Raw genomic sequence first — 17,283 nt, forward strand, 5'->3', positions numbered from 1 at the left:
CAGGATACCATGAATTGAAGTCTCACCACCGCTGCCTGCTGTTTATGCTTCTGTGCACTTTGTAGTCCTTATTACTTTGCAAGGCCTCATGCCTACCAAAGAAGGAAGTTAAGTGTGTGTAGATATATTGGCTTCGTTGTGTATATGGCTATTAAAACACTGAAATGATTCTCCACTCTTTCCAAGCATGGGGGGCTCAGCCTGGCCCCACTGCAAGTTAGAGCTGCAGGGGAGCAGCTGTAACGTACAGCGCTGGCATAAAGTTCCCCAGGGACCTTATATCAGTGGAAGAAAGGCCTAAGAGAAATCAACTATCCCAAGTTCCCATTTCTCCTCCCATGTCTGGGTGGGCATGCAGCTGTCATAGGAGGTAGTAGAGGCCCGAGATGCCTCTGCCAGCTTTCTGCTCATAGAGAGTTCCCCTACACAGAAGCAATTCTTCACTGGTCATCTGAGGAGAATTCAATATACATTTTGATTGCATGCCTTAGTATATAACTGAGTACTTTTAATATTGCATTTTCAAATAATGTTCAGAGAAAATTAAAACCTTTTGTGTACAATAAGATAGCCCAGGGATCAGCAACCTTTGGCCCACGGCCCACCAGGGTAAGCCCCCTGCGTGGAAATAAATGATAAATATCATGCTAACTGTTGTCCAAAGTGGAGTAATGAGAAAAACATATCTAGTCTAACAGTGGCGGATTAGCCCCTGGGCCAGTGGGGCCCTGGCCAATGGGGGGGAGGGCAGAAAAATGGGTGCCCCGCATCCAGACCAACTCCACCCACCTGCCCGGCGCTCCTGCTGGGGAGTGGGGCAAACCCCTGCGCCCCGACCCCACTCCGCAGCAGGAGTGCTGGGTGGGTGGAGCTGGGCTAGCCCCCACGCCCCGACCCTGCTCCCCGGCAGGAGCACCCACTTGCTCTGGCCCAGGGCCCCACAAAACAGTAATCCACCTCTGTCAGTTTAGTCCAGGGGTAGGCAAACTTTTTGGCCTGAGGGCCACATCTGGGTGGGGAAATTGCATGAATGTAGCTGTCACCTTCAGCCCCCAACTAAAACCTCTCCAGCGCATCATCACAGATTTACAACCTATCCTGAAAAATGATCCCTCACTCTCACAGATCTTGGGAGACAGACCAGTCCTCGCTTACAGACAGCCCCCATAACCTGAAGCAAATACTCTCCAGCAACCACACACCAAAAACACTAACCCAGGAACCTATCCTTGCAACAAAGCCCGATGCCAACTCTGTCCACATATTTATTCAAGTGACACCATCATAGGACCTAATCACATTAGCCACGCCATCAGTTGCTTGTTCACCTGCACATCTACCAATGTGATATATGCCATCATGTGCCAGCAATGCTCCTCTGCCATGTACATTGGCTAAACTGGACAGTCTCTATGCAAAAGAATAAATGGATACAAATCTGACATCAGGAATCATGACATTCAAAAACCGGTAGGAGAACACTTCAACCTCTCTGGTCACTCAGTAAAAGATTTGTGTGTGGCAATTTTGCAACAAGAAAAGGAGTACTTGTGGCACCTTAGAGACTAACAAATTTATTTGAGCATAAGCTTTCGTGAGCTACAGCTCACTTCATCGGATGCTGTAGCTCACGAAAGCTTATGCTCAAATAAATTTGTTAGTCTCTAAGGTGCCACAAGTACTCCTTTTCTTTTTGCGAATACAGACTAACACGGCTGCTACTCTGAAAACTGGAATTTTGCAACAGAAAAGCTTCAAAAACAGTCTCCAACGAGAAACTGCTGAGCTTGAATTAATATGCAAACTAGATACTATTAACTTGGGTTTGAATAGAGACTGGGAGTGGCTGGGTCATTACACATATTGAATCTATTTCCCCATGTTAAGTATCCTCACACTTCTTGTCAACTGTCTAAATGGGCCATCTTGATTATCACTACAAAAGTTTTTTTCTCCTCCTGATAATACCTCATCTTAACTAATTAGCCTCTCACAGTTTTTATGGCAAATTCCACCTTCTCTGACTGTATATATATATATCTTCTTACTATATGTTCCATTCTATGCATCCGATGAAGTGGGCTGTAGCCCACGAAAGCTTATGCTCTAATAAATTTGTTAGTCTCTAAGGTGCCACAAGTACTCCTGTTCTTTATTCAAGGTAGAGTGCCTGTTAACACCTCTGCAGTCATAGGATAAAAAGAAGGGGTTAGTGGATTACAGATTTCTGTAAGAAACCATAAATCACATGAGGCACATTACACATACACTAAGAAGACACCATAAATCCACTGCCTCTGTTTAGTCCATGATTTTTGGTCTCTAGCAGAGTAATGACGGTAGCATTCTTTTGGTCCTCCTTTCTTTTTTGATTTGGGGTATACATTTAGTCTGAGCCTCTATTAAGGTGCTTTGAAGTCGTCTCCATGCTACTTGCAGGCATTTTACCCTTGTGACTGCTCTTTTTAATTTCTGTCTAACTAGTGTCCTCATTCTTGTGTAGTTCCTCCCTCTTAAAGTTAAATATTACTGTGGTGGGTTGTTTTGGTATTTCCCCCCCTACAAGGATGCTAAATTTAATTTCTTCATGGTCATATTTCTGAGCAGTTCAGCTATACTTACCTCTTGGACCAAATTCTATGTTGCACTTAGAGCTAAATCAAAAATTGCCTCTCCCCTTGTAGGTTCCAGAACTAGCTGCTCCAAGGGTCATTTATATCTCTGCATCACATCCTGAGGTAACATTTACCCAGTCAATATGAGGATAGTTGAAATCACCCATAATTGCTGGATTTTGTAACCTCTCTAACCTCCATTAGCATTTAAAAATCACTCTCACAATCCTGGTCAGGTGGTCACTAATACATTCCTACTGCTATACTCTGATTATTGAACCATGGAATTTCTATCCATAGAGATTCTATGGTATAATGTTTGATACACTTAAGATTTTCATCTTATTGACTCTATGTTTTTTTTTAGCATATAGTGCCACTCCCCCACCAGCACGACCTACCCTGTCATCTCTATATATTTTGTACCCTGGTATTACTGTGTTCTATTGAGTATCCTCATTACAGAAACTTGGTGGGATGCTTATTATATTAATATCCTCTTTTAATGCCAGGCAGTCTAGTTCACCCATCTTATTATTTAGACATCTAGCATTTGTATATAAGCACTTGTACATTTTGTCAATATTTAATTGCATGCCTTCATATGTTTTGTTTAAATGGAACTCTGTAGTGTTCGACTGTTCCTTGCTAGTTCCTATCTGTACTTTACCAACTTCTTTCCTATCCTCTGTACTAGGAATCTATAGTTCCCTCTTTAATAAATTCAACCCTAAGGGATGTCTCTATCTGAACTAAAAAAAGGAGTACTTGTGATACCTTAGAGACTAACAAATTTATTTGAGTATAAGCTTTCATGAGCTACAGCTCACTTCATCGGATGCACGCAGTGGAAAATACATGCATCCGATGAAGTGAGCTGTAGCTCATGAAAGCTTATGCTCAAATAAATTAGTCTCTAAGGTGCCACAAGTACTCCTTTTCTGTTTGTGGATACAGACTAACACGGCTGCTACTCTGAAATGTATCTGAACTGTGTTTTTCCGTACCTGTCAGCATTCCCTCAGCCCTTAGTTTAAAAAATTCAATTAAGGTTGGACCTGCTTGCAAGCCCTGCAAACCCCCAAAAGGAAGGGGGTATCATCTCATGTTGTTTTGTAGTGACCCCTTCTGGCTGATGCATGGAGCAGCACTGATGAGCTCTAGAAAGACAAGCAACTGGTCCCCTTTCATCAGAATGAGTGTCAACACAGTGGAAGCCCTTTGAATGTGGTGGAGTAAAATGGGATTCATTGGGCTTTTAAGGTAAGTGTGGAGGACTCCGCAGGCAGGAAATGTGCAAGTCTGACAGTATGGTGTAGTGGTCTGAGCATATGTTTATCTAGGACCCTTGGGTTCTGTCTGCACATCTGCCAGTAAGGCAACTCACTTATTTTTTCTGTAATATAGTTCCCATCAGTAAAATGGGAATACTAAACTGACCTACAGTATTTCAGAAGCATAGTGAAGTTTAATTCATTAATGTTTCTGAGGTGATTTCAGATCTTTGGATGCTGATGATTTGTACTTTTCCCTGATGCGTCCGAGGCAATTTGTAGGACAAAAGAAAGACCGCTCTGAAAAATATTATTATAATTCCAATAAAATATTATCTTTTAAGAAAGGAAATCTAGTTATTATTAATGGCTACAAAAATAACAAAAAATAAAGTGGCAAACACTTTTCACAATATGATCACTCCATAGCTGACTTCTCAGGCCAGGTCTACACTAGACCTAAATTGGTGTAACTATCACACTTGGGTGTGAAAAATCCATACCTCTAAGCAAAATAGTTATACCAACCCAGCACCCCTCCCCCCCATGTAGACAGCACTATATTGATGGGAGAGCTGCTCCTGTCAACATAACTATCTCCTCTCAGGGAGGTAGATTAACTGTGTGGACAGAAGCTCTCGCATCAGCATAGGAGCATCCTTACTTAAGTGCTACAGAGATACAGCTGTGCCTACATCAGTGCAGCTGTGCTGATGTAGATGCAGCATTTTAAGTGTAGACCTGACCTCAGTCCTCATCTTCAAAGGAAACCTGCACAACACCTTCAAAAGATGAGCCTGGGATCTTAAATTCCTAATTTTTCTAGACACTATAAATCCTGGATTTAATAAAGACACTGGATTTGTAGTTTATTACAACAAGCTGTAACCCATTAATCCCCTTTTGTCCTATGACTTCCAAGGTCTTAACGGGACACTTCACCTTGATGGTCTCTTATGTGTTAACTATTTATGCTTAATAATCTGTTCCACTTTCTATTTTGCTGTGACACTCTAAGTACCTTTATTCCAGACCTGAAGAGTTCACTGTCACTCAAAAACTTTGCTCTCACCAACAGAAGTTGGTTCAATAATAGGGCTGGGAACTGAAGCAATTGTGGTAGCTAGGGCTCAGAGTAGTTGGGGGTCAGGTCTTGAACGGCAGGAGATTTTGGGAGAAGCAGTCTGGAGACCTGGGGCGGAGGTCCAGCAGTCAGAGGGGGAGGGCAGGAGTAGCAGGACTAGCTCACTCTGGAGCGGAGGTCCGTGCTGTATGGTCACCGCTCTGGCGCTATCTTCCCCGCCAAAAGGTGCGTTTTCACAGCCAGTGAACTCGCTGCAAACCCCCGTGCTGACAAGGCCCCGCAGACTTCGCTCTGACCTCACTGAGTCTCGGCAAACCCCGCTAAGGCATAGCGCCGTCGGACCTCTACCCACTACAGTGAGCTGCAAACTGCCCGCGCCCGCTCTCCGCGGGCTCTCGCAGGGGGAGCGCTCCGGCTGTACCGAGGGCTGGCAGCGCAGACCCCGCCTTAGCAGGTCTGTGGGCGGCGAATGCCCGCGGCCCGCCAGACTCGCAGGGAGCCCCCTTCGCGGCTGTGCTTTTACAAGGGCTTACTCGCTCCCTCCCTGCCGCTCGCACCACCCGCCTGGCCAGGGCCGCTGAACCCATGCCACCCGCCTCTGCCTCGCCTAGCTAAGGCAGCATCGCCGGGGCAGCGGCGCCCCCTTCCCCCCCTGCAGGCGGGAACCAGCGCAGGCACAGAACATGGCGGGCTCTCAAGTCCCAACTCCCCCCCCCCCAGCTCCCGATATCTGCGCATGCGTTGTAGGGAGCACAGAGGCCGTATCCCTCCGCCAAGCCCCTTTTGTCGGGGATATTTGTGTAATAAGATAATCCCCGCACCCCAATGGTAAGTGCCATGCGCCCCTCAAACCGCTGCCCCCGCGCCGTCCCGGGGTCCCCCTGCTTCAGCACAGAGGGGACGCACTGTGGTGACCTGAGCCGCCTCTCCCCTCCCGGCCGCTGTGTCCCTCCGCCAGGCGCAGCAGCAGGGACTTTTGTGTGGGGCTTTTGGGCGCCGTTGAGAGGCGGCCTTTGGCGCCCGTGGTGGTTGTTGTGAACGGCGGCGACGGCCGGGCAGGCAGCACGGTAAGGCCCCATCGCCGTGCCCCGTCTCTCCCCCACCCCCCCGGGCCGGCCAAGCTTTTCCAGGTCAGTCTCTGCCTTTGTAGGGCCCTGTTACCGGATGTGGAAGTTGATCTCTTCGCTGGTAAAAAATAATTCCACTTCCCCCGGAACCCGGCGCCGCGGCTCCCTCCGCAGCGCCCAGCCCAGCCAGGATTTCCTGTTGGGGAGAGCGGGCGGGCCGGCCGGCCTTCCGGGGACCCCGCCGCACGGGGGGCGCATGGGGGCTGGGCGAGGGCAGGGCTCCGCGGGGTGGCGGGGTGGGGGTGGGTGTACGTATGAGGGGCGTGGGGGTGGGGAGGCTGCCGTGTGTGAAGCGATGGGGGCTCGCTGAGCTCTGTGTGTGACGGGTAAGGGGTCTGTGTGGCGGGGTGTATGTTGGATGTGTGTTGTGGGGTGGGGAGGCTGCCTTGTGTGAAGGGATGGGGGCTCGCTGAGCTCTGTGGGTGGGGGGGTAAGGGGCCTGTGTGGCGGGGTGTATGTTGGATGTGTGTTGTGGGGTGGGGAGGCTACAGTGTGTGAAGGGATGGGGGCTCGCTGAGCTCTGTGGGGGGGTAAGGGGCCTGTGTGGCGGGGTGTATGTTGGATGTGTGTTGTGGGGTGGGGAGGCTGCCGTGTGTGAAGGGATGGGGGCTCGCTGAGCTCTGGGGGGGGGGAGGTAAGGGCCTGCGTGGTGGGGTGTATGTTGGATGTGTGTTGTGGGGTGGCGAGGCTGCCGTGTGTGAAGGGATGGGGGCTCGCTGAGCTCTGGGGGGGGGGGGTAAGGGGCCTGTGTGGCAGGGTGTATGTTGGATGTGTGTTGTGGGGTGGGGAGGCTACAGTGTGTGAAGGGATGGGGGCTTGCTGAGCTCTGGGGGGGGGGGGTAAGGGGCCTGTGTGGTGGGGTGTATGTTGGATGTGTGTTGTGGGGTGGGGAGACTGCAGTGTATGAAGGGATGAGGGGTTGCTGAGCTCTGTGTTATGGTAAGGGTTCTGTGTGGCTGGGTTTATGCTGGATGTGTGTTATGAGAGTGGAGAGGCTGCGATGTGTGAAGGGATGGGGGCTTGCTGAGGTCTGTGTGGGGAGTAAGGGGTCTGTGGTGGGGTGCATGTTGGACGTGTGTTGGGGGGTGGGATGGCAGCAGTGTGTGAAGGGATGGGGCTCGCTGAGCTCTGTGGGGGGGGTTTGAGGGGTCCATGTGGCAGGGTGCATGTTGGATGTGTTGTGGGGATGGGGAGGCTGTGGTGTGTGAAGGGATGGGGGGTTGCTGAGCTCTGTGGGGAGAGGTAAAGGGTCTGTGGGGGGGGTGCATGTTGGATGTGTTGTGGGGGTGGGGAGGCTGTGGTGTGTGAAAGCATGGGGAGCTTTCTGAGCGGGGGGAGGTAAAGGGTCTCTGGTGGGGTACGTATTGAATGTGTGATGTGGGGGTGGGGAGGCTGTGGTGTGAGAAGGAATGAAGGGGCCTTCTGAGCACTGGGGGATAAGGGGTGTGTGTGGCAGGGTGCAGGTTGGATGTGTGGGAGTTGGAAGGCTGTGGTATGTGAGGGGATGGAGGGGCTTGCTGAGAACGGTGGGGGGAAGGTAAGGGTCTGTGTGGCAGAGGTGCATGTTGGATGTGTATCCAAGGAATGGGTGGTGCCTGTATTACCTCCTTCCCCGCCCAGTGCCGAGCACGTTGGCTTGGTTCATATTTGTGATCTGTGACCCCAGTGAGTGCAGTGTACATAATAGTTGTCTCTAAAGCCCAGTTGTGTGTATGCTGCTGTGGCCCCATCTACTTGTCCTGTACAATGTTGTAGCGAGAAGCAGGCTAGTGGGCAGATGACAGGACTTCTCCAGTAGCTCAGCAGTGGACTTTTTCAAAGGGGTGTTGTCTCCAGGGTTGCATTCTTTTGCCTCCGCTTTGGCAATCTGACTGTGCGTTTCCTGCCTTGCTTTGGGCTGGCGTGCAGGTTTCTATCGTTTGTATCGACTATAGCTTGTTTGGAAGTATTTCAGGCCCAGAAGTGCTTACACTTTACTGAGGATAAAATTACCCCATTTTGTAGTGTATCATTTTAAAATGCTTGGAATCTTTTGGGATAAAAGGTATAGTATACATGTAAAGTTACTCTCATAAATTGCATTTGTTTGAACAGTTGTATTGCCTGTCACCTCTAGGAATCGAATTGGTTTACATACTACCAGACCCCTAACAACAACCCCTTTTCAAATCTAGGGCTGTTAATGTCAAACCCAGATTAGGATTCTAAGAATTTACCCCTTAAATCAGTTTTAAATGATCTCTTATGCCCTCTACTCAAGTGTTTTTTTGCTTGATCTAGTTGGGTGTAATCTGGAGAAAACAGTAGGTATTAGTCCTAAATTTACATGGATAGTTATGTAAAATGAACTTTGAAATAGTTATCTGTTTTAACTTGTATTTAAAATTCAATGTACATGTTAGGGATCTTGAATTAGGCTAAAAGCTGGTTTGAATAAAATGTACGATTTAAAATAAAATCCATGTAAACTGAAACTGCCTCCTTTTCTTCAGAGTGTTAAGGACATATACAACACAGGTTGAATACCCAATATACTCCAGATCTAACTCTTGCTCCCAATCCAGTTTCCTTATGTACTGTAACAAGCGCAAGTCCAAAAGTAAGGAGTCAGAATCAGTTCTCAATTAGTAGCACGTGGTCACCCACCATTCAGATAAGCCAAGTACTGTATGCTTTTCCTGAAAACAGTTTGCTTCCAGGCTTTGGGCCTATCCACAGAATAGTAAGTGTGTCAAAGGTCCTCATTATAGATGTGTACCTTAAGAAACTGTTTTAATCTGAAGTGGGGACAACGCATGTATCCTCAATTCGTACTGCAGACCTGTTCTATTCAAAGCTGTAGTACAGTTCAGGGATGTAGTTAAAACACAACTAGCTCTTGGCTGTCAAAACAAGATAGCATTTTTAGGGAAATAACAGTTCTAATGTACATAAGAGACAAATGTGTGCTTTCTGGCTCAAGGAAAAAATATTTTCTGTAGTTCTGAACTGTACAGTGGAGTCTTATTGATACATGGGCATATTTAAAATTAAAAGGGCGAGAGAATGAAACTACTGACAAAATTAAATCATTTGACCTTTGACCCGCCTCATGACAGCAAGTGTTTACCATTCATATCACCTGTTCTATGAGGCTTGGTCTACACTGGGGGGGGATCGATCTAAGATACGTCGACTTCAGCTACGCTATTCTTGTAGCTGAAGTTCCGTATCTTAGATCGACTTAGAATCACATACTTTGCATCCTTGTGGCGCGGGATCAATGGCCGCCGCTCCGCCGTTGACTCCGCTTCCGCCTCTTGCTGTGGATTGATGGCAGAGCAATCAGGGATCGATTTATCTCGTCTACACTAGACACGATAAATCGATCCCCGATAGATTGATCACTACCCACTGATCTGGCGGGTAGTGTAGATGTGGCCTGAGAGAACAAACCTTTTCTGAAGCATATATCATGTTGAATTTTTGGTTAAATTATCTAGAAACAGTGGTTAGCTACCAGTAGGAGCAGAATTGCTGCACTGTTAGATTAAAAGGCTGGTATGATAAAACATAAATTAAAACGGTTTACTTCTGACAAATTGTATATTAAAATAAAATTTTAATTCTGCACTCTAGCTCAGATCTTTAATATCAGCCTGCATACTTATGTTGATCCCACGATGATGTGTGGGAATTATAGAATAATCAGTGAGTTATGACGATTTACAAGGAAATGACTCAATTTGATGGATTTATTTCCTTAAACATTATTGGATGCAACCTGTTAGATGATATATAAATGTGAAAATAAAATTAAGGCATCAGGAGTGGTCTTAAGAAGCATTACTGTATGGAAACAAGCAGGTACTAGTAAAACCATTTTTAGTTAGACAAGAGAGGGTTATTGGTGGTGATGGGGGCAATATCTTGCCCTGAATTCAACCATTGTGGTATTGTGTCTGAACTTGGAAAACCAGAAACAAGTTGACTTCAGTGATGATATTTTAACACTGATTAGATAATATAAAATGAGACGTTTGTATTTTATTTAATGAATTAATTTTTGCCAACACATTTATATATCAATATATGTTAGGAATTTTCAGTGTTTTCTTTGACACCTCCCAGGGCACATATACAAAATCTAATTGAAAAATCTGATTTGTCAGAGATGCCGAATAAGTTTCCATTGAGTTCAGTGGGAGTTGTGGTGCTCAGTTCCTCTGAAAACCAGGTCAGTGATTGTATAGGCAGATTAGCTTTGAAGCACCAAAAGAAAAGGACTTTCTGAAGAATAAATAACAAGTGGCTGTGAGAAGTGGTGGGCCTTACATGTGTTCCAAAGCACGATTCTCTTGGTCTTTGTCAGACCAGTGGGGTAGCATATTCTATTTCTTTAGGCTTTGTTTACCTTGGATTTTCAGACATTCGTATAACTGCACTAGTGTAAATCCCTAGCATAGATACTGTGTATTGCTGGCACAGCTTACTCTGCAGTAAACTTTACTGGTGCTGATCACACTGCTCTAGTGTAGCTGAAGCTTGGTCTGTGCTACCAACGTATGTCGGTATAATTACGTTGCTCAAGGGTATGGAAAATCCACACCCCTGAGTGACTGTTATACCGGCCTAACTCCTGTTCACTCTGGTACAGCTACACTGGTGGCTGAAATCACAGTGTAAGCAAGGCCTTAAAATGTTCTGCTACCAGCTGCCTCATTTCCTATCACCCTAGCTGGTGTTGGTACTGCTGCATGGGGGAAGAGAGAGAAACTCTGTTCTCTACAATCCAACATATCTAGAGCTTTATACATCAAATTTAATAACTTGAATTACCACTGAAAGTACATAAGCAATACAGTTCCTTCAGAACAGATGTACTATGTTGATGGTATCTCACAGGTGTGCATTTGATTTTTGTTCCAGCTGTGGTGCCTAAGTGGTCTTCAAGGTAGCCATGTGAAGTCTATGGCAGTAACTGAGTCTAAAAGTCCAAAAACTCAAGAATCACTGTGAAGAACTTCAAATACAAACAAGAGCATCTTAATCAGTCATAGGCAAAACACTGCTGCTGGCCAATGACCCCATGTGGTAGTGCAGGAGCTATTGGGGTACAAGAGCACCCTCAGCTAGGGTGTGGTCTACACTTAAAAATTTTGGTCGTATAGCTATGTCAGGAGTGTGAGAAAATTCACATCCCTAACCGACATAGCTATGCTGGCAAAGCCCTAATGTAGACACAGTTAAATCATCAAAGTCCTTTTGCCAGTGTAGCTATTTTAATTGGGAGCTGGTATAAGCTATACCAGAAAAAGAACTCTTGTGATAAAAGCTGTGTGTTCACTAGGAGCATGTGCTGGTCTAGCTATACCAGTATAGCCTTTCTAGTGTAGAAAAGGCCTTGCAAACAAACAATTGATGTAGCAACTACTCATGTTATAGGCTCTAGATATTATCCTCAACCTCCTGACATCTTGTTTGTCATGTCTGGAAGAAGCCTGTTGATTCATTTTTTTTCAATTTCAGTAATGCAGCTGGAGAGCCCAAAGACCATACTATACTGGTCAGATGAAAAGGATGTATACAGTATTTGAAAAGGAGCCTCTTTCCCTACTCTCTATAATGCTCAGTCCCAACTCTATGGAAGTCCAGTGGCAGCACTTAATTTATAGTGGATTCCTGTTTTAACTGCAAAACCCAACTCAACGTTGACTATAATATTTTACTGTACTGCATATAGGGCTAGATACTTGGTCTTGCTTGTGTCACTTTAAGCAGCCGGAGTGTCACAAAGTGGCCTTAAAGCTGTCCTAAAGGCGCAGCTGAGGATTTCTCTGGCAGGGGAAAAATCCTAGGCAGCTGATATAAAACCCCTCCTGGGATGCTGTCATGCTGGCAGAGGAGTGGTGGGGAATTGTTCTGGGGTGGAGGGTTGTGCTGAACAGATTTTGGGCCAGTGCAACAGTCTGTAGGGGGCTGTTCTAGCCCTTGTACATTAGGACAGCTCTTTGGTTGCTCTAACTTTTATGCCAGGACTAGCTCAGAAGCAGGAAAGTTCATAAAAGATAGCGAAGAGCCACCCTTGCCAATATCCGCCCCAGTATAAGAACATGCACAGTTGCATCAGGCATGGGCTTGATACCGCCGAGAATTGCACACACATTTTTCAGCTCCTAAGGACAGCCCTGAATTCCAAAAGCTACCAATATGCTGAGAAATCTACAGTAGCTTCTGGGAAGTACCATCCAGAGAAGGTGCAAAATCGTATAATTTAAGGTCCAATGTGGTTATGCACAAGTTTATTTGTACAAACATATTTTTCTGTTCAGGCCATAATTTACATGCGAAACATGAGGGTTCTTACCTGTGGGTGTAGACTGCGTTTATTCCCATTGACAAGAAAATCAACCGCAAGTTAAAAGTTTATTTTAAAAAATAACCCATTTTGAGTTTATGTAAGTGCAACAAACAAACAGCACTCCAAAAGCAATATTAGAACAGTTTTTCACAGGTCATTTTTAATTAAAAAATTAATCAACTTTAGCTGAGTAGTCATGAGAAATATCGTTAGTGATATGTTTTTTGTTTGTAGAAAGTTTCTAAGTGCATAAGTCTTATAGTGAAAGAACTAGTTGGTTCTCAACAACTATACTATCACCGCTGCTCACTGCTGTAAGTTATATAATTTGATTTTATTTTGTAACTGGCCGACAATGTAATTTTTCTCAGGGTTATTTTTACCCTTGTCTCCACAAGATGGCTCCGTGAACATTTCTTTGGGTATCCTATGAGAAATAAAATAAACTGTACTGGTAGGTCACTGAAAATTAGATGTAATATGTAAACTCTTGAAAAAGAATACTTTAAGTCTAACTTTAAAGCTAGCCTGTAATAAACATATAATGGATAAATGACATGACAAAAAAGCTAATTTTATTTGTAGTCTTCCATGTCATTTCCTTTGCCTTGGTTGGGACACTACTTATTAAGTATAGTACAATTCAGTTAAACATCATTAAGACATCAAAATCAAATGTTAAGAAAAGCAAAATATAGTAGTATAATTTGAAAGAGAATGCTACAAGCAGTGATTCAAATGAACAAAACAAACCCCTGAGAAGGTGTCTTCAAATATCTTTGAGAGTGTGGACTGAAATACCTAGTGGGAGCAACCCCACAGGGCACCAGAGCAAAAGTTTATTTACTTGCTCCTTTGAGGGATGCTCTTGGAAACTCTTAAAAGAAGGTTGCATCAGCGTTCGGACACCCCATGGCAAGAGTGATGAAGTTTGTTTTTTTTTGTATACAGCTAGATTCCTCCTCCATATGGGCTTTAAAAATAAAACCACAAAATCAAAGGAGAGAAATAAGACTGTGATGTTCATGAATTATTCTGAGAGCTGGTCAAAACTTGGAATTTAACAATTCTCAACCTAATTTGGAATTTGAATTCTGACATTTCAAAATTTCCTTTTGTCCTATATTGGAATGAAAAGTTTGAAATTCACTGTGAAACAAAATATCTAAACAATTTTGTTTTGGAATTACTGAAATGACCTTATCAAAGGTTAAAGCACTTTGTTTCAGCTTTATCCATTAATAGGTTCATTTTCCCCCCTCAGAACTGTTTTCACAATTATACTGTAGCCCCTCAGTAATATATTCTTCACTTTTTTCCTGTTCGTGAGTTTGTTGTGGAACAGCCATTAAGAACTTATTAGCTTGATGTTTTCCATTGCAAAGATTCTTCCTGACAAAAGTAAAAAGACACGGTCCCCTCTCTTACATGGGCTGATTTTACTTTCTTACACTAAAAAACTGATTGATTCCTGATACTAGAAGTAATATAGATGTCTACAGTGCTACTCATCTTGTCCTCACTCCTTCATTTCTCAGTCAGGAGCTACCATAATTAAAGAAGTCACAAAGAAAACTTCACAAATTCATTGGTTTTGTGACTGATTTTGACTCCATTTAAAGAGAATGAAATTAATAGTTTAATGGTATTTCTTCCTGAACTGCCCTATCATTTGTGTGATGGAATTGGAGCTGTTCTGTAATAATTTATAAATACTGTATATTGACCTGGCTCTTGGGATTTTTACTGTATGAATATATTGTTTTTGTTTAATAGGGGACTGTAGGGAAAAGCAAGAAGGAAAGGAAAGAGTGTCTCAAGATAATCCACTTGTGAGCAAACGTTTAAGAGTTAAGAGGCAATTTCAGGACAGGAAAATGCTGGGAATGTAGAAGGTCAAAAGAACTATGGCAGATTTAATAAGGGTCTCTTGATCGAAGGTGTGAGGGGGGCAGTTGTTCAGAGCAACCAGGCTGACACAGGCGCCCATTAGACTGAGTGTCTGAAGAAGTTAAGGCCTGCTTAAGTTACCATCAGGCAATGATGTGCCCTTCACTCTAAAAGCTTTGTTCCTATTTATAAATAAATAATATTTTGTTTTTAAGAAGCCTGTCTACACACTGGGCATCACTAGTCATGGACTTCCAAAGGGAAGAACCTCAGGTTTCCAAACTCAGTTGGACTGCAGGGTGAGAACAGTTGACGTGCAGGGTACTGTAGCCCAGGTCCTGATTTAAGTGTGGGAGAATGAATTGCAGAATTCCACCCTAGGACAGATAAAGGCGTGACAAAGTGCAGTGAAAGAGACCAAAAAAGAGGAGCAGCTAGACCTGTAACCATGAGCATCGGTAAATTACTCCATCAAGAAATATATATCATGCTTCTCATAAACTATGACTAATATAATACCGTCTGAACCATTTGTCATGCATGACTGGAAAGTAAATTGGTAAAACCCATTCTCATTCTTAGTATCTTTGCAGATGGAAGCATAGATAAAAGAATGAAAAATTCATTATGTTTTGGCTGGTTGTTTAAACTGTATTTTAAATTCTGGACACTGTAATTATTTAATTTTTAATATTGGGTCTAAGGTCAGTCAGTGGTTTTGCAAAGCTGTTGTTCCAGGGAGTTCTTGTAGAAAACGCATATGTTTAGGGATGTTTTGCCACATAGGTTTATTTTTTTCCTTCTGCCTCTTACCCCCCGCTCCCCAAAAAAAGCAAGATCTTTATAACTGTACAGGTATCAGTAATTTAACTGTTTTTTTTTTCAGCTGTGAAAAAAGTTGTTATATTCATTGTCTTGGGACAGTGATTAGCCAAATTTATGCAAAAGTCCATATGTTGCCTTGAAAATGATGGAAACCTAAAATAAAGTTCTGCTTTTCAAAGACCCATTTTATACAGAAGGGAAATATTAAGTGCCTTTTTTAGAGTTATATATGCTGTGTGAATTTGGGAGGAATAAACGTAGTACTAGCAATTACTAGTTGTAATTTAACATGTCATATCTTATGTAGGAACTGTTATGGAAAGATTCAACCAAGCCTTGCATGCTGTTTTGTAGAGGTAGATTCAAAACATTAGCTCTTCTCGAGCATCTTTGAAAAGTTTCCTTGGGTAATTTTATCAGCTTTTATCTCCAAAATGACTTAACCTGCAACTTCACCCTTGATTTGTCCTACTACTTGTTAATTATCTTAGCTGATGTGTTGAATATAACAAAATGGCTTTTTACTTAATCACGGCTTTTCACTTAGCCGTAAGTATGTGTGGTGCAGGGGGAAAAAAAAAAGTCTACCATTCTGTTGTTAGTGGATAATGCTGCAGAAATGAGTTTTTAGGGTGGACTAAATGAGATGATTATGAAAGCATCACAGATAGATTTATATTCTGAGCATAAGGAGCATGGAACAAGGCACAGAAATGTTTGTGGTAAAGGGAGCATAAAAGAAAGAGTTATTGAGGCCAGCATCTTTCAAAGTTACAGGGTGTCACACAAAATCTCCACTCTGGGTACAGTATACACAAACAACATAGATCTATCTATCTATTACTTGCCTTGTGAAGTCCACAACCTTGTTGAGGCTCCTAAAACATGCATAGAAATATAGCCATGTGTACTATTAAAATTAGAATGTCTAAAATTGAAAACATTTTATCCATAAGTCCTTAAATTACTATTTCTACCAATTCTGCATATTTACAATAAAATAATATGCTGAACAAGCACTATCAAATTGATATCAGTACTATCTATTGCCATCACTCAAACGTATACACTAAAAAATAAAATACTATTCACATATTTATGCTTTCAACAATATTTCTTAACAAATCTTCTTCATATGGAAAATATATTAATACAGAAAATAGAAAAATGTTTAAATACTCCTCTGAAGAAATGTTCCAGCAATTAAGTCTATTGCCAAACAAACAAACACAAAAAAACCCTTTCCAGCTTGAAAGAGAATGTTCAGATAAGGTAGCATGTATATTTGAAAGCGGTGAAGCAGCTAGATATATTAAACATTAATTTCATAAATTTTAGAAAGTATGGGGTTTTGTGTGTGTTTATATGAGCATTTGCCAGATTAGATGGGGGGATTCTCTTTCAGACTTAACTATTTTTCTGAAATGATGAATTCTGGATTTTTGGTTTTTATTTTGAATTTTAGTTCAGTCATTTTGAGTCACTTATAGTGAACATGTCCACTGTTTCCAGTGCTTGGCTATGGATTTCCCTTGCAAGTTGTACTTTTTTTTTTGTTAATTTTGACCATTGATCTGGCTTTGGTGTATTTACAAGGTGAAGCCACAACTGGTCCCAAATTCCTTGTCTTCCCTTTCGTGGCAGTGCAAATTAACTTTTTTGACATATTAGTGTTACCATACAGTACACTAGACGGAATTCTGTAGAAAAGTTATCAAAAGTATTGTGCTTCCTGTCTATCATAATGTATTTTTAGCATGGCAGATCCTTAATTAATCAAAGTAAATATTTTTTCTGAATATATGCAATGCCAATGGGAAATATGAACAGGGAACATAAGTAGCTGCACTAGGTTGCAATCAATACCAAGTAAGAGAGTATCAATCATTGTTTATTTAGAGAGTATATAGCCAGTTCAGTCTAATTTGAGGCTGCAGTAACTTTTAAAGAAGAAAAACCTTCCACAGCTGTGGACAATAACGCAAGGAATATTAAGTAATAAACTCTTCACCCAACTTCAACTCTATTTGAATGACCAGAAAAGGTTGCATGAACAGGTTGGCTGTGTATTAAGCAGGTGAGGAAACTTGTTATAGTGCCTAAAGCATCATCTCATTTTTAAAAGCGT

General features: G+C 43.0%; 2 protein-coding genes across 12 annotated transcripts in view; one reads left to right on the forward strand and one right to left on the reverse strand.

The window, feature by feature from the left end:
- Positions 1-6,493, reverse strand: part of USP8 (ubiquitin specific peptidase 8) — a 45,257-nt gene extending 38,764 nt beyond the window's left edge. For 2 of the 5 annotated variants that reach the window (XM_043523979.1, XM_043523973.1), the window contains exon 1: positions 6,135-6,493. The gene's annotated coding sequence lies outside the window, so the exon portion shown is untranslated. Of the gene's footprint in view, positions 1-4,910; positions 4,929-6,134 lie in introns of those variants that run through there. The other 3 variants (XM_043523976.1, XM_043523971.1, XM_037910964.2) reach the window with 2 other exon arrangements.
- The window catches only part of GABPB1 (GA binding protein transcription factor subunit beta 1), a 38,456-nt gene continuing 26,949 nt past the window's right edge, over positions 5,777-17,283 (forward strand). Inside the window, exon 1 of one of the 7 annotated variants that reach the window (XM_007066821.4) lies at positions 5,777-5,801. In XM_007066821.4, the coding sequence (XP_007066883.1) occupies positions 5,799-5,801 (3 nt within the window). In that variant the 5' untranslated portion in view covers positions 5,777-5,798. Of the gene's footprint in view, positions 5,802-5,887; positions 6,104-6,349; positions 6,427-7,571; positions 8,145-8,164; positions 17,233-17,283 lie in introns of those variants that run through there. The other 6 variants (XM_037910966.1, XM_043523980.1, XM_043523983.1 and 3 more) reach the window with 6 other exon arrangements.

The sequence above is a fragment of the Chelonia mydas genome, chromosome 10 (assembly GCF_015237465.2).
Source record: "Chelonia mydas isolate rCheMyd1 chromosome 10, rCheMyd1.pri.v2, whole genome shotgun sequence".
NCBI lineage: Eukaryota > Metazoa > Chordata > Testudines > Cheloniidae > Chelonia > Chelonia mydas.